Source organism: Colias croceus, chromosome 30 (assembly GCF_905220415.1).
Source record: "Colias croceus chromosome 30, ilColCroc2.1".
Classification (NCBI taxonomy): Eukaryota; Metazoa; Arthropoda; class Insecta; order Lepidoptera; family Pieridae; genus Colias; species Colias croceus.
This window is the reverse complement of record NC_059566.1, coordinates 3,289,690-3,308,432: the sequence shown is the minus strand read 5'-3', so window position 1 is coordinate 3,308,432 and position 18,743 is coordinate 3,289,690. Positions and strand designations below refer to the sequence as shown.

At 36.2% G+C, this 18,743-nt stretch overlaps 2 protein-coding genes across 2 annotated transcripts; both read left to right on the top strand.

Annotated features, from left to right (window-relative positions):
• Positions 1 to 253: 253 nt before the first annotated feature.
• Positions 254 to 2,458, top strand: LOC123704547. Its single transcript, XM_045652926.1, has 2 exons — positions 254 to 289; positions 512 to 2,458. The coding sequence occupies exons 1-2, from the start codon at positions 254 to 256 to the stop codon at positions 2,456 to 2,458; spliced, it is 1,983 nt and encodes a 660-aa protein (XP_045508882.1).
• Positions 2,459 to 5,573: 3,115 nt separating this feature from the next.
• Positions 5,574 to 15,866, top strand: LOC123704546. Its single transcript, XM_045652925.1, has 11 exons — positions 5,574 to 5,785; positions 5,860 to 5,960; positions 6,042 to 6,107; positions 6,193 to 6,258; positions 6,340 to 6,405; positions 6,489 to 6,554; positions 6,636 to 6,668; positions 6,920 to 6,997; positions 7,078 to 8,795; positions 9,649 to 9,770; positions 15,593 to 15,866. Exons 1-11 carry the CDS (start codon positions 5,595 to 5,597, stop codon positions 15,864 to 15,866), a joined length of 2,781 nt encoding a protein of 926 aa, XP_045508881.1. The 5' UTR covers positions 5,574 to 5,594.
• The last annotated feature ends 2,877 nt before the right edge of the window (positions 15,867 to 18,743 follow it).

Sequence of the window (18,743 nt, the reverse complement as noted above, 5' to 3'; positions counted from 1 at the left end):
GACAACAGATAATATATGAAATGAAAACTATTTATTATCTATGTTTATACTTCACACCTATATACAGGAAAATGCAATAAGACAGGTGAGTTCCATACTCGTGGACGATTTCTAAGAGTACCCGCGGCCCCGGCTAATGCGCGGCGAGACGGAACACAGTGGAGTTTAGTCGGTAAGTCCACTGCCTATGGTTCCGCCGGTAGGCAGTGGGAGTCCGACATAACCTACGGCCTTTTCCCCGAAGGCCGTAGGTATGCAGGAGCATTCTCCACTAAAAAAAAAAAAAAAGGTGAGTTCCATACTGTTGACTTTTATTAATACCAATTATTTAAATCATGTGTCTTTAACTGTGTGATTCATTAAGGGCGTTACCTAAAAACGTTAACATTTTAAGCGATGTGCTGTGTGGCATGGGTTAAGCGCTTAGTATACCCATATGAGTTCAGTAACTTAGAAAGTGTGATAACAGGTAATACAATATTTGAATTTACATTGTCTTATTTATTTACAGGTATCATTCAACAGCACACAATCTCTCTGTCATCGTTGTTGGCAAAGAGTTGACCACTATGTGCAACATGAATTAGAAGTTCTACCACCTGTACCAAATCCAGATCCACTACCAGATCCAGATCCACTACCAGCTGCAATAGCGGTTCCACTTCCACAAAATGATGCACAGGGTTCCAATAATCGCGAACTGTATGTAGCTGCGTATAAAAGAGCACCAAACACATCAAGTCACTGCATATTTGGTGCTTGTGGGAATGATGATCGCCGGCGTATACCAAAAACAATCAAGCTGTATATGTTAACTACATATCAGTTGTACATTCCTCAACATGCACGAGTATGCAGGGAACATTTACAGAGTAATATGTGGGATGAATTGGAGAACCACTGCACAATTTCTCATTATTTTACAGCAGAACATTTCACAGACGTGTGTAACATTTTGACTACAGGAATCACATCTAACACGCAATATGATTTCGAGACTATGGTCGGTCTTAATGACGACAGTCTTCATTTTTGGGTAGGACTCAATGGAAGTGAGTTAGAATCCATATTACTGCAAACACCGTCGCTTCGTGCATACAGCGACGCTAGGACCATACTCGGTCTTTACCTCGCGAAGCTACGGACTGGTGAGAGTAATGAAAGGCTTGCAAACCTTTTTAAAATGTCTCGACGTACGCTAGAGAGGAAGCTGAAGATTGCAAGACAATGTTTGAATGAAGAGTATGTTCCTCAGCATTTAGGTATTGATCATATCACTAGAGAAGACGCACTACGAAGAAATCTCTCAATACCTAAATACCTCTTCGGAAATAATGAAAACACGAAGTTAATTGTGATTTGCGATGGAACATATATTTTCATTCAAAAAAGTTCCAACTTCTTATTTCAAAGATTGAGTTACAGCTTGCATAAGTTTTCCAACTTATTGAAGCCGTTCATAATAACCACTAGTGACGGTTACATAATTGATATTTTGGGTCCATATGCGGCAACAACCAGTGATGCGACCATATTAAATTCTATTTTGGAAAACGAAGAAAACCCGCTGCATGTTTTCCTTAACCAGCACGATGTGTTTATTTTAGACAGAGGATTTCGAGACGCCATACATAATCTGGGAATGTATAACTATGAAGGCCATATACCTCCTACAAAAGATAGACGTGCCACAGAATTAACAACCACCCAAGCCAACAAATCTCGACAAATAACAATTTGTCGTTGGGTGATTGAAGTTGTCAACGGGCGTTTTAAGCGCGATTATAAACTTCTTCGACAGGATTATTTTAACAGAGCGCTATTGCACATGTTTGATGATTTCAGAGTGTGCGGAGCGTTAATTAACCATTTTCATCCTGTCATCTGTGACAGTGAACGCGCTCCTGCGATAATAAACCGCATGCAGGGAAGGGTACATTCACCGAACATTTTGAAGGAGTATGTGGAGCAAAAGCGTCTTAACCGACAAAGGATTTCTTTTGTACGAATAGAAGATAATCAAATAGAGGACTTTCCACATTTGACTGAGGAAGAAATAATCCTGTTCGCACTGGGCACATACCAGTTGAAACTAGCGAGGTCCTACTGTAGTGAACATTTACGGAATGGCATTTACATAATTGAAGTTTATCGAGACGAGCAATTAAATGACTTGGCAGAATTTAATATCTCTGAAACAAACGTATTTTTGATTAGAATTAATGTTCAATCGCGACATGTGAGGGCGCGCGAGTATCGTGGCTACATACTAATTGACAGAGATCAAACCGGCATCAACTCTATCATACAGTATTATTGTACCTGTTTAACCGGAAGTCGTACGCTGGGAAGCTGTGCGCACATTTTGTCCGTAGTTTGGTACATGAGCTTTGCAAGACACGAAGGATTCAACCCCCCAGCCCAATATTTAGATTCCATTATTGTAGATATAGATTAAACTAAAAATATATACACATGCTTAAAAGTAAATCTGTGTTTCATTAATATTAATCTCCTTTATTGTAATACAGATATGAATATAAACAACTTATTTAATATTCCTTCACTCGTCTTATAACAGTTATTAATTGCAAAAAATATTATACACAAAGAAATAAAAGTTGAGGTGACTGTGCAAAAACCCGGTTGATTATTTTTTTATATATATTTTTCCCGTTATGTATGTGTTATGATCTATTATAAAAACAATATCTCATGTGTATTGGTCCAACTCAAGTGTTCAGGCCCAACTTCCATAGTAAAATGCCCATTCTCCTTTCACACGTAATTATAAGTACGTAGGTACAAATTTTGAGCTTCAATTACCTTCAGTTTTAGTTTCACTTTACTATCATACAGATGTTTATTTGAAAAATGTCAAAACGAAAGCTACAATCGTTATCATTACGTGAGAAACTGAAGTTAATATCCGTATTCTCAGCTCTATTAATGGAACCCTCTGTAAATGAGACAGATATTTATTTATACCTGTAATATATCTGAGACACTGGGTAAGTGGAATACCTCTATAAGTGAAACGACATTGCAGGTCCCTTGATGTCTCACTTAACCAGGTTTCACTGTAGATGGTAACAGGTTCCTACTCTCCTTGATAGATGTCGCTATTGTAGAAAGCTGAGTGACAACTCTATTTCGGGTATGTATAAGTTACTTTATGATGAACATAACCAAATTTCCATATTCTCGAAAACCACCGAAAGAAATTATAGAAAGTGCACCATCAAATTGGTTTATTGGAATTACTGAGTGTGGGTGGATGAAAAGCGACGTTTTTTTGAATACATCGCAAACGGAGTTCACGAGTGACGTTGAACGAGAAAAATGTCGAAAAGCCTGTTCTTCTTTTAGTAGATGTGCATAAGTCACATTTAACTAAAGATTTGATTTGCGATGATAATGGCATAATTCTTTTCGCACTTCCACCTAACACGACGCACATAATGCAGCCTGGCGACGTAAGTGTATTCAGAACGATTTAACATCAATGGAAGAACAGACTGTGCAAGATGTTAAATAAATATGGTGATATCATCGATATTTAATACATCTCTCTGAACTGTTCGTAAATTGTTTGTATGTAAGCTTAATATAATTTTTCTAATTTTTTTTTTAATGTTCTAACACTAAAATAGCAATTTATTATAGTTATGTGTTAGTAATGAGACACAACTATTTATTGTTTTTATTATATACATTTGCCTTTGTTCTCTTTATAATTTAATGTTGTTTTATCTCTTCTCGCTGTAGAGTTTACAATTAAATTGTCAGTTTGTGTAATTTATATTTTGCATGTCGTGAATACCTATAATTGTTTGTTACATTTAGATTTTAGAAGAATACAATAACTCTGTAATTAATAATTAATGAAACAATGTAAACAAACGTTGGTATTTCTAATAAATAAATAAAAATAAACACGGTCATTGAATGACAAGATGCCAACCCAAACAAAAAAAAATTACCAAACTTACCTTATGTCCTTTTAACCAGGGCCATGAAACTTTCTAATCAAAGTGTAAGAAAAAAAAATGTATGGAAAGTGTCGACATCTTGTGATACCGGAACACCGTTCTCAAAGCTTGTTGCAATTTGATCCTAATAGATGACGCTGTATTATAACATGAATCTAATAATTTTTTATTTTGTCAAGAAAATGTATGTCTAACAAAGAAATCGAAGAAAATATTCTAATTTATCGCCAAAATAAAGAATAAATATTATTTTTTTCACTTAAGTTCATTTAATAATAATAATCTTACATCTGTCATTGTCATTTGACGAAGTGTCAAGTGTGGTGATTTTCGGTTTATTTCAAATTTCGTTTGCCTTCCTTGTGTGTACTACGTAAATTTTGATTCCTGCTTTTGGACTTGGACCTGGATTTGTGATTGATGTTTTCGACGATTGACCCTGGCGATAACTTTGGACTTAGATACCTCTACGAAGGAAAAGACTTGGCGATAATTTGGACTTTGAAAATTGGATATACGTTTTCTTGATACAATGCCGAGAAAAACCGCAATTAAATGCTTTTTCGGATGTAAGACTGAAGGTATGTTAACATTGTAGAACCTATTTGCACGCACATGTTTCGTTTTTGGTTCAGCAATATTTTACATACTGGTACCTATATTGAAGGTTAAATACTAAAATACTTCCCGAAGAATGCCATGGTACAGCAGACCTGCTTCTTCTGGTTGACAAATTGTTCGATTCATTTAACAGTTCTAATTATTAAGATACAAAAAAACCACTACGATCTGCCCTGAAGACAAACTCGCCACATATGAAACTATGGAATGAATCATTACCAATATTAAAATCTATGGAATTTATTAATATCCGAGACGGCATAGAAAGATATGTGCAGGTGCCGTCGATAAAAAAATTTATTAATAATATTTATGTAATGATTGAATTATTCAACTTTTTAAAAGATACATATAAAATAAGCAGTCTGTTGACAAGAAATTTAAATCAGGATCCCTTGGAAAACTTTTTTTGCAATATTAGAAGCAATGGAGTCCGTAATACATCTCCAACTTGTTTGAATTTTATAGGAGCCTACAAAACGCTGTTAGTGAACAATTTAACGTCACCACATTCCGTAGGCGCCAACTGTGAGAAAGATGACAACAAAATAATGAAATCTCTTAAATATATTATAAATATTCACAGAAAAGAGCAAAAACCAATAAACAGAGACCCACAAGAGCTGTTGAATGTGGATTCTTTGTTGAATATATTTAGCAATGATGTTACTCCAGGAACCCCCAACATACTTAACATAGAAGCCAAACGATATGTTGGGGGGTACCTTGTAAAAAAATGCATTGCTAAAATGAAAACCTCATGTATTACATGTAGGCGACAAATTGTAAGCATAACGCCTCCGACAAATAATGATTACATTTTAGTTAGAGATTTTACTGGTAGATCTTGTACGTATCCGTCGGAGGCGTTGTGTAAATTTTTAGAAGAAGTTTACATAATTATACACTTAGAGTTAAAAGATAATCCACATTTAGCAGGCTTAAAAGATAAAATTATTGAAAAAATTGAAATTTTCTGTTATGTATGAAGATGAGATGTCCTTTTTTTGCAGAGAAGAACTACTTTCTGTCAGGGCCGCCCGACAAGTGTCTGCGAGACACATTGCGAACTTGTCGGCGGCTGACAAGAAGGAACTACTTGCGCGGAAGCGGGTGAAGGAGCTGCAGCGGGTGCTCCTTCCGGATGCGCCTCCGCGCAAGCGCCGCACTTTGTAAATACCTTTTTTTGTATTTTACCTTTATTTGAATGTGTCAAAACATGTAATTACTGAATTTTGCTTTATAGAAATCCTTCTCCTGAACGGGAGCCACCACAAATGGCGGCATCAGCGGCGGCGAGCCAGCCCGCGCCGCCGGCACTACTGGTGCCAGGTGAGCACGAGTATGGTAAATATCTTATTAATTATTAATATATATGTATATATGTGTGTGTGTGTGTGATTGTAACATAAAACTATTGTTTTACAGCTATGCCGTCTACATCACGGCAGCCCACGCCACCGCCACTACTGGTGCCGGCTGAAGACATATATGGTAATTATCTTATTAATTATTAATATATATGTATATATGTGTGTGTGTGTGTGTGTGATTGTAACATAAAACTATTGTTTTACAGCTATGCCGTCAACATCACGGCAGCCCGCGCCGCCGGCACTACTGGTGCCAGGTGAGCACGAGTATGGTAAATATCTTATTCATTATTAATATATATGTATATATGTGTGTGTGTGTGTGATTGTAACATAAAACTATTGTTTTACAGCTATGCCGTCTACATCACGGCAGCCCACGCCACCGCCACTACTGGTGCCGGCTGAAGACATATATGGTAAATATCTTATTAATTATTAATATATATGTATATATGTGTGTGTGTGTGTGTGATTGTAACATAAAACTATTGTTTTACAGCTATGCCGTCAACATCACGGCAGCCCACGCCACCAACACTACTGGTGCCGGCTGAAGACATGTATGGTAAATATCTTATTAATTATTAATTTATTATATTTAATATATTTAATTTATCTTATTAACATTAAACTTTTTTTTTTACAGTTGGCAGTCCAGTGGATAGCGTACAGTCCGACGGTACGGCAGACGCGGATACGGTACGGCTGTCGCCCAATTCGTACGATTCGGGTTTCCATCTGTCAACCGAAGCGAATTGGGCGATTGTATGCCGTACTCCGCAAAAAAAAAGGGAGTATTTCAACGACGAAGTGACAGACTCTGATGCTTCTCGCTGAAATACTCCCTTTTTTTAATTATTATTTCATGTATATTTTATGTATAGTATATATTTAGATTATTATTATTATATTTATATATTATATTTTCAGTACCTAGTGTTGGATATGAAACTGTTGTCGCGAATACTACGCCCACGCGTACACGCACGCGACACAGTTTAACGGATGGTAAGAATAAAGCACAAACTATACCGAAGTCTTATTAACCTTAATTATTGGACATTAAGTTGCATATTTCTTTTTTCAAGATGCCATCACGTCTTTTGTTAACGATAGTGACTTTGACGACTCTGACTCTGACGAAGACATACTTCGAATTCCGACGACTGACAGACTAATTGAGACTGGTAACCTGGCAGACCTGACGCCTCAGCAAGAGGCATTTTTACTTGCTGAGGATTCAGCGAACGACAGAGCTTGCCAAAACTATTTACCTGACGACTGTTTCCAGTTTAACTGGAACAAGGACGTGACTACGTTTAAAGGTCGGCGCGAGGAATTTTCTGGGAGTCCTGGCCCGACTTTTGACGTGACAGACATGACTCCAATTGACGTATTTGGGAGGATGTTCGACGTCGACTTCATCGACCTTCTTTGCGAAGAAACAAATAGGTATGCTTGTCAGAGGATAAGTAGAGGCACACATTCTGCAAGTAGTCGTCAAAATCGGTGGTCTCCCACAAACCGACCAGAAATTATTTCATTCTTGGCTCTAATGATTCTTCAGGGGCTATTCCCCCTTCCCAGAGAAGAATCATATTTCTCTTTTAATGGTTTCGGTACGATGCCTTATTTTTCCAGAATTATGAGTTACAACAGGTATAACCTCTTAAAGGTTAATCTACATTTCGTAGACAACGACAAACTGACAGACGCACCGTCAAGATCTAAATTATGTAAAATCCAACCAGTGACTGACTATTTTAACGACAAGTTTTCCAGCTTGTACTATCCACGGCAAGAGATAGCCATTGATGAGTCGTTGCTGAAGTGGCATGGTAGACTGAGCTTTGCTCAGAAAATCAACACCAAGGCGGCGCAAGTAGGCATCAAAACCTATGAGCTATGCGAGTCATCAACTGGTTATCTTTGGCGGTTTATAGTATACGCTGGAAAGAACAAACCGACAACGACGATGACAACGACGATGACTGACAATAATGACGACGATGACACTGACCAGACAGAACAATCAAGCCAGAACGAACAGACAGAAGAGACAAGTAACATGACTGACTTTACACCGACCAATGCGACGGCCAAAATAGTTTTTGACCTGATGGAGCCTCTGCTTCATCGAGGTCACACGCTAATAATGGACAATTTCTACAATTGTCCATTGTTAGCGCGATGCCTAAAGCTGCGACGAACTGACTGTTACGGGACTCAACGACTGAACCGGGAATTTATTCCCAGTTCTTTACGGACCATGACAAAGACTGACTTGAGGCAAGGTGAAGTCGTCGCCAGTTACTGCAACGATTTGTCGCTTATGGTATGGCGAGATTCGAATTTAGTTTCGATGATCTCGACGTACCATAAGCTGGAAATCGGAACTCGGACGAAGTACAATCGAACTGCTTTTAAACCAAGCGTGGTTCTTGATTACAACAAGAACATGGGTGGTATTGATCGTAAAGATCAGTATTTATCTGCTCAGCCCCTTGAAAGAGTCAGGAACCGCGTATGGTACAAAAAGTTGTTTCGACGATTTTTGAATGCTGCTGTATTTAACTGTTTTGTTATATACAGCAGCAAACATAAAATCTCTCATCGTCAGTTCCGTACAGTGCTGGCGGAGTCTTTACTGAAGACATACAGACAGATTGACCTGACGACAGAGACACGACATATAACAAGGACAAGGACCACAGGCTCGACTACGACTGAAACACAACAAAACGTGGTGGCAAACCTCCGACATCGGCCGACTGTGGAAAGTGACCACTTTCCCGTTCACGCCGATGTGAGTGTGCGTAGTCTATATATTTTGGAAATATGTTTATTTGTTAAAACAAGTATATGATCTTCTTTGAAAAATATGACAAAACAAATATGTAGTATATCGTCGTTGGCCTATTAAATCTATGGTAGATTATAAATGCAGTTACATTTATACAGTATATAGTACACGACATAAAGAAAGATTGCGCTCACTGATCCGCCTTGCACTATACAGAAATAATGCGTATTGCATGGCCATTACTATTTATAAACACTTGCCACAAAAAAATTTAAAGAATTGACATTGAATTTTTCTATAGACTGTATAGACTGCTACAAGCTAAAAATTATTAAAGTGTTAATAAAGAATATTTAAATGATCGTGACACTAATATATGAATCTTAATTTAATTTAATTGTAATTTTATGTGTAACAGAGATATTTTGATACCCGAGAAAGGACATAGGCTATTTTTTACCCCGGGAAATCGGATAGGTTTTATCCCGGAAATTCAGCGGGAACGGGAACTAAGCGAGTTTGTCTTTGACTGCGCGGGCGAAGATACAGGTGGAAAGCTAGTATCAAATATATTTGTAGCGGAAGTTACTGCATTTTAAAAACCTAAAAAAACAGTCTTCCGGCGGAATTTTATTGCCAAAGTATTATCCATTAGTTTGATTTGACCTGATTTCTTCAAGAACTTTTGTCCTCCACCTGTTTTCATTTTCAATGACTTTTAAAACCTCGACTCCAAGGATTCCGTACATTTCGGCTCTTATGAATCTGTTAGATACGTAGAAGGGAACAAGAGAAACACTCGAAGACGCGATTCGCACTGCTTAATTTTATTGATTCAACACATGCGCGGACGCAGCCACGCACACATACACAACAGAATCGGACTGTAGCTGCGGAACTAAACTCTGGGAGATTGAAAATACTATCGCAAAACTCAATCGCGTCTGCTACACTACTACTAAAAGTTAGAGACGCAAGGTAAACTTTCATTGTCATTTTTTTATAATCAATGTACAAATGTGCATTTGTTTCCTAATCTTAGGCCTTCATTTTCTTGCCATTTTGCTAAATTCTCCACATATACTCATTTAATCAAATAATCAGTCATCTTTTAAATCTTTTAAATCACTCAAACAATTTCTTATATTTAAAAAAAAATAATAATAATAATATTTATTTGCCAAAAGGAAGGTTATTAAAATAAGTACAGATTTCGACAGCGGACCCCGCACTAGGCACAGCCTGTCTCGCGGGGCCATACAACGATTGTACGATGAAAATGGAGTTTCACAAAGGGTCCAACACGTTTAATACAATGCAACTTCGGACATGATACTTAGCTTATTTAAACAATTGTACAGTTATAGTATTCTTAGAATCTGTTCTGTTTGCTTATAGTCTTTGGACACTAGAATGCTTAACAGTTTATATTTAATATTGGGTAACGTGTACTGCCGGAAGTTAATAAGTTTACTAAATTTGTTATATAAGAATGGGAACATAAAATTTTGAAAACGTTTGGAAAAGAAAAGACATATGACATATTTTTTAACATAATATGACATGGGTCAAAAATAACATGAACTTTCTGTTATTTATTTATGGGATTGCAGAAATAATTATTTAAGATATGATATATATTTCTATGTGAAGATTCACAGATACGTCAAGTAACCGAAAGGCACGACCATAAATACCAACGCATCTTTACATTCGGGTAAATCGTTACTCACAGAATCTATGCCCAAATCGACGTTGACACGAGTCACTAGGTCAAGGCTGCGAGTGTAAATTTTTTAAGCTCATTTCGTCAATTATTAATGCACATATAAGTTGTTCCCCTTTTTGTTTTGCCAGTTCACTTTTAAGTCGAAAAGCATTGAAACTTTCGATAGAGAAACCTGGATTGGCATCAATGTAACCATGAGCGTTTCACACGATCATGTGGCAAAGCCAAATTAAATTTATAAGTCACATATGATTATGCCTGGCGGATAAAAATGTGAAGTAATGGCAAATGATCTTAAATCTGGAGCATACTTAGCACGTTTTACATTTTTGGTCATTCTTTTAAAAGGTTGCGGTTTAAAATCATCGTACTGATTTAACATATATATACACAATCATTATATACCAGTTTCCTTTTTTTTAAATCAGCAATTACAGATCTTAAAAAACACACGGTAATTTTCATACGTTTCACATTTTGAGACAATACTTTAATTAGAGCTTGTGACATTTTCAAGGCTCTTTTGACCCTTTCCAATTTATTTTTGGAAGATTTTGGGGTGTTCTCGTAGCGGTGATCTAATTTGACACTAGAAATTATTTCCGCTAATGTTCTAGATTCCTTTGGTGTGCTACAGTAGCTTGTGTTGCTTGTGCTTGGAAACTGTAACAAGAAATTATATAGCTGCGCCCCGCGGCATGATAAAATGTATCCTCGGGGTCCATTCTACCTGTGTACCAAATTTCAATCAGATCGGTCCAGTAGTTTAACACGAACTAATGACTAAAGAAGGCAAAGTTCGTACAATACGAAGATGGTGTCAAGGATGCTATAAAATAAATGTTCAAAACATGAGTAGGAACATTGTTAAAAATAAAACTAAAAAATGGCCACGGATTTTCCGTCACAACCACATTGTTTGACCTGTTTCAACCGGGAACATCGGTATTAGATGATAGTTGTGATGTCTAAGCACTTATTTCTTGATGTGTTTTTGAACTGAATTCGGATAAGCTCGTCTATCTATACTATCTATACTAATATTATAAAGAGGAAAACTTTGTTTGTTTGTTTTTTTGATTGTAATGATTATCCACGAGTAACATAGGCTAGGTTTTATCCAGGAAATCCCACGGGAACGGGAACTATGCGGGTTTTTCTTTGAAAACGCGGGCGAGGCCGCAGGCGGAAAGCTAGTATTATATATTTCAAAAATTACAGTTTGTGTCCATGATTGGTTTCCCTATTATTCTCCTCCGTAATTTGGATCCACCTCAATTATGTAACGGTACGCGTTTAGTCATCAAAAAGATCACCGGAAACATTCTTGAAGCAACCATTTTGGCTGGGAAGTTTAAAGGAAAAGTGCCACTGCCACGTATTCCGATGATACCATCAGATTCTACCATACTTAGACATGGGTAGGTAAAACTTTTACACGTAATGCAACATCACACATTACGCATCAGTTACAAACATCACTCGCATCACTCATAAAACTTAACTTTTTGTCTCTTAACATGTCTATACCATACCCTTCAAAAGGCTACAGTTTCCAATTCGTGTAGCTTTCGCCATGTCTATAAATAAATCTCAAGGTCAAACAATGTCCATTTGTGGTTTAGATTTGGAAAATCCATGTTTTTCTCATGGGCAACTATATGTTGCGTGTTCACGTGTTGGGAAACCGTCGAATCTATTTGTGTTAGCTTAAGACATTGTGCACCGATTGGTGTTAAATTAAATTGAAATTGAAAGTATTTATAATTCAAAATAATTGATATTAATGTTTAAAAGTTTAAGGCTGCCTTGCTTACCTCATTCATGAGTTTAAGCTTCACGTGATATTTACTGTATTATACTGTAATATACTTATATTTGTTATAAAATTTAGGGCCGATTTTTCAATGCCCAGATAAACAGCTAGATAGACTTTATTCTTCAGTTAACAAAATATTCAATTTTTCAATAGACGAATAGGACTTATCTATCGAATAACTACGTTATTTGAGGAATAAATCTATCTGCTGCTCCAACGGCCAGATAGCGTGCTATTCGACGATTAGACGTTTGAGTTGACAACTGACGCGTCAAATTTGGGATATTTTCGTATGTAATAACATAGAGCGTAGAATTTTTACAATAAAGCCTCTTTCTATAAAATAATTATCAATTAAAATCATATTGAAATTGATGTTTTTGATAGTACCTACCTCGATAATAAATAATAAATAACGATCATGCCATTGAAAATTTGCCGGACGCTGCCTTTATGTCGTTTCCATCGTAAAATATATAAATTTTAACACAAATTTAATCAAAACTCTTTACTCGAATCAAAACAATAATCAACAATCATAGAACACAAGATAAACTTAAAATGCACTCCTGACGTGAGTCATAATGACGGTTGTTGACATATTGCAAGTTGACTCTATCCCGCTCTAACCTGACTAATTTAATATGTTTGTTTCGCCACTCCAAGAGCAGAGCTGCCAATATGGAAATATTTGGTCAGATAGTATTCATCAAATAAATCACGATTGAAAAATAGGCGAGCCGTTATGAGTTAGATAAGCAATTGAATAAATCTATTCGAGGGGTAGTTATTAGACTGTTTATCTGGGCATTGAAAAATCGGCCCTTAATGGAAATAATAAATCTGATAAATTTTTATTTTGTATTGATTTCTGCTTAATATCAAGTGTAAGAACATTTTAATTGTGTTCAACGTACTTCCCCTTCAAATCTCAATCCAGTGAATTTGTATACCAACATCAACATTTTCGTCTTTGTTCGTAAATAATTTCATTGTACTAAAGGGTACGTTGGTATTTTTTAACATGGCAGCAGTTCTAGTACTTAACACTTACGCAGCTACACTCACTTATTTCTTATTTTTTTCGGAGTCGACATGTTGTGCCATTAATTTAGGTAATGCTTCTGTGGCATGCAACTGTTGATCTGTATCATACTTTTCATCTAACCAGCGTGTCACAGTGGATCTTCTAGAAATCTTGTAGTGAGGTGCCGTAACTTTTAAAAGATTCTTGAAACCTTCATTTTCAACTAATGAAAAAGGCTGATTGTCTTCACAGATCATGAACATTATTGCATTATTAATTCTTTTAGTTTTGTCACCAGTATAAGTATATGCTTATATTTCTCCAAAACTACTTTCGATTGAACTCTGGCGTTTAAAAGGCAATTCCTTATTAAAATCAATCTTTTGATCAGTTTGAGAATTTTTAGTACTTATCTGCCTAGTATCCATTGGCGACGCCGTTGAAGTTGAAAGCAACAGTTGATTTTCGTTAACGGTAGATTTCAACATCGTGATATTATCTTGTTTTGAAGAACTAGGGATAATCTATACATATAATAAATCTGTAGAAGGGTCAATTCTGTACATTGAAAATATTGAAAAAATAAATAGCAGGGGTGTTACTGGATCGATACCAAACTCAAATATGTGATTAAAAAAATTTTTGTCTGTCTGTATGTTCAGGCATCACGAAAAGTAACGGTTCGATTTCGATGAAACTTGGTATAATTATACCTTATTATCCTGGGCATAAAATAGGATACTTTTTATCCCGGAAAAATACGTAGAAAAAAATAAATCTTAAATTTTCCGCGCGGACGGAGTCGCGGGCGGAAGCTAGTAATATAATAATAATAATAAAAACCTTTATTTATTCCTTTCCTTATATCTAATTACATAATTTATTTTTGTTAGTATGGTTAGTATTTACATTATTCTTATTTCTATTACAATTCTATTTTTAAATAAAAACCCATGGAAGGTTGTCGCGTAAAAACCACAGGACAGTTCTTTGGTATATTATGATATATTATGTATTTAGATATAAGTTACATATTATGTAATATCGACATGATTTTAAAAGAGCAACTATGGAGTTTCTTGCCGGTTCTTCTCCATAGATCACTGCTTTCCGAATCGGTGGTAAATGTTATAATAATTATGTAATGACGATTCGAAAGTGCTACTAAATAGTAGTCTAATTGAATAAATGAATGTTTGAGTTTGAGTTTGAGTTTGAAATATTAAATGTGTTAGTAAATTTAAACAGTATGCAATTAAATACTACTAACTAGGGATAGGGAGGAACTAGGGATAGGGTGTGACAAATCTGAATCTTTTGTAACAGCAGTAGCAGTATTTTTTATTTTGGAAAACTTCCAGTTGCATTGGAGGTATTGCCAGCCGTTTTAACATTTTTTTGACCTAGCTTGCATCTGGCTGTTTTCTCGTCATTTTTTTCGTAATATTGCCAAACAATACTTTTTTTAGGTGCCATGTTGAGAGAAATCGTAATTTCTGAAATAAAGAGAACAGCGTGAGAAAGACAAAGAGTATCAGTCCCAAAAATATTGAAATAAAAAATAAATTCAACGAAATAATTAATCGACTATGTCCCATCCCTAACATTCTTGAAAATAAAAACAAAATGTTAAATTGACCACAAGATAATTAAAACTACATATTGGGGAATTTCATACTTGGGACTAGTTTGCCCAATAGTATTAATCCAGTCTGTGTGACTTTCACAAGTTCTTTCAATATATTTTGCAGTGCAGCTTATGAAAGTCCCTTCGCAAAAGTAGAATGCCACAGTTTGACTCCATGATGACCACTCACTTCTAATCATAAAGAACTTAGACCAGAGCGTGGTCACAAAACATCTTCCTCGTTTCAGCTACATCAACAAACCCATAAATTGCAATTTCTTTCTTGAGTAGTACAATATTTGTTTTGTTAACTATCTAATTATCTATGTATTTAAAAACTTTTGAATTCAGCCCTGGTTCTGTAATATTTAAACCAGAACCACTTACAGCAGCGATATTGTGCTCGTTAGACACGACCACAGCATAAGCCTATTCTCTAATTTTATCTAGACCTCAATCCACAGCACGACCACAGCATCACCAGCCATCACCATATCAACCATCACAATCACATAATACATCACTTTTTTTATTCAGTGTTAAATTCTTAAATTGTGGACTTGTTAAAACGTCTCAAATATAAAAATAACCAAACCAGCACTATCGCTGTCCCGCAAACTGAGAGTGAGTGTCGTACGGCTGTTTTATCTGTCGATGGAGATGATCGTCCCCTATCAAGTCTCGCTACAACAAGTGAGCTAACCCTGCAACAAGAATTGGAAAAGGAGATGGAAAATTGCAAAGAGAAGAAAAAGGCAATGCCTCCGAACGACGAATTTGATATTTTAGGATTTGTAATGACTGAAAAAGCTATATACGACAACAGAGGTGAAAGAGGTGTTTCAAAATCAACAATTATAAACAATGAGTAGAAATAAGATTATTTTTTTAACGCATTTTTTCTTGGAAATAAGTTCTCAAAAATACTAAGTGCCCTTACGCACTAGCGGTTAACCGCGGGGGCGGCTAACCGCGCGGTTAGCCGCTTTCCCATTTTAATATGCAACCGCTTATGATTGTACGCACTAATCATAAAAGCGGTTGCATATTAAAATGGGAAAACGGCTAACCGCGCGGTTAGCCGCCCCCGCGGTTAACCGCTAGTGCGTAAGGGCACTAAAGCATCAAGCATTCTGCCTGTACAATATCATATCAAGGCATTACAGCAATACACATATGAAAAATAACGCTTTGCAAAAAGTGGGCGCTGAAATGAATATGTCTGGTAAGTGTGTATTTGTTTAATTTTTTATTTGAAAATTGAATTATAACATTTTATTAAAATGAAAAAAAAAAAAAAAACTTTAAATTGTTGCGATGTCGTCAGCAAATTGTAGAACTCGTTAGTTTATATACGGCGCAGTCTATTGTAAAACTTCACACTATTTTGTTGTTAAATCTACATAACTACGAGAAATCATTTCGTTCACAGAAAGATCGCCGGTATCTGCCGGCCCTTCTACACCTCATCTTCGCAGTCTCAGACAGCGAATACGCCAAACATCTTTTGACCGAGCCACCAGTGAGTTTGTGGCAATAGAGGAGAAGAGATTGCGTTTCGAAAGGGATAGGGATGCGCGGCTATATGAGCTGGATAGTGAACGGCTAAAAATTGAAGCACAGCGTGTCCAACTCTATAGAGAGTGAGTGCAAGTTGAAGTAGAGCGCGTTCGGGTCGAAGAAGTCCGCAGCCGCGTAGAGGCGGACCTACGTGACTCTACGCAACAACTGAATTTAAGAATATCACTATTGATATCACTTCTGGAAACTCGTGATTCGAGACCAAATTAATTTATTTTATATTCTACTCTTAATCTAATTTTAATTTAGGACATTTTGTATTTTTAGCTATGTAATTATATTTTATTATTTTTTAAGTAAGACTCGTGGCTGCGTGACTACAACTTTTTTTCATTTGATGAAAAAGATGAGAAAAAGAGAACTCTACCATATTATAAAAAAGGCAAAGCCGCCCAAGCAATACATTGTCGATGATTTAATGATACGACATGGCCATGAAATTGTACGTTTACCACCCTATTGTGGCCTCAACCCCATTGAATATGTCTGGAATTTGGTCATCAACTCCATCACAGTATCAGACTGGAAAAATGAAAAACGCTTCTGCGATTATCCCTAATGTGGATAACTCGGACGCGTTTTTTAGTAGTAGTGAACTGTGTAATCATTTATTTCTAATATAAACCTGTTATAAAAAACTGTAAAAATAGAGCCACGAAGGTCCAAGCGGATTGCCAAACGTTTAAATCCGAACTATCAAGACAGTGAAACGGACTTAACCCAGGCTATTATAAGTCCTAGAACTCCTCGAAAGCCAAAAAAATCGACTTAATCGTCAACTGGCGAGCGCGAATCTCGCGAGCGCGCGCGAGTTGGCACTTTTCGATTTTACCTACTTTTTTTGTCGTCAACTCGCGCGTCTATGTGTACAGTCAAATAAAAAGAGATTGAAAACAAAAACTATTAATAATTATTTATTGACCGCGTTAGCTGATTCTGTGAAGTACTGACTTAGATTACGATTTAGAGGGCCGAAATGAGAAGGCCTGAGGAACGCATCCAATGACACATACTATCTCGTCTAACGCGCATGCGCACAACAGTATAGCTGTCATAGCGCTATCTCTTTCTAATTCATTTTGCAAACTGAGTGCCTACTCCTTATGCACTTAGTTACAAACGATGTACCTGTCACGTCTAACATGGCGGAAGTGATGTGTGTGTGTGACAGGGACGGGTACATCGTTTAGCCGTTCGAAGTTCATCAGGAGTAAGCACCCTAGTTATTATTTTAGTGACGTTAGTGTTACGTAAGCTAAGCTGACGTTTACAGTGCACTTACGGAGTAAACATACTTACAGAGTATAAATGTTTTTATTAAGTCTATAAGAATGCCATTTGGTGTGAAAATGTGTTAGTTTTTAGTGATTTTGATGTACTGTGGGGGTAAGTTTATAACAATTAAACTTTTCGGGTAATACTCTCAAAGTGTTCTGTTACTTTTATCAGGCATCTTGATTAGTTAAACCTTAGATTAACTCGTTGTTCTTACTATTTTACTTTTTTGAATTAACATATGGCTTTACTTAATTGTTTTGTTCACTTTAACTTGATTGTCGTTTACTTTCTTATAGTGCGATTGCACTTTAAAATAAATACCACGTGGCAATTTTACACAGTATTCCATAGTAAAAAATATACGTTGATTTTCCATTTTTTATATAGATAATTTATATTTTTTTGTGATTTAGCTTTTTAGAAAATGTTTGTCATTAAAAACAATATTTTTAGGAAGTGGACCACAGGCAGGTTCGTCCAGAAATGTAACTGGACACGACATCATTACATCTCAGCGAGGAAGTTCGATACTACTTCGTGCAGGACACAAATATAATAAAGACCGAGAAAATAAAGATGGTTCCTGTATCTGGAGGTGTTCGAAGAGGACTGTTGTGTTCGAAGCACCAATCAAAAAATGGCTCAGTTCACATTTGACAATAGCGTACTTACCTCTACTTTTAAGGGTAGTGAATTTTATGCTATGAAAAAAGATGATCTGTTTTTAACAAATATGACAATATGTTTCAAAATCCACGGCAGAAGGAATTGTGAAGGATGTTTCAGCAGCAATTGCAAGGCTGTACCTAAACTATTTATTTATTTAAATACTTTATTGTACTGCCAACAAAAATTACAAAAAGAAATCTTATACTAAAAGAAGACAGCAC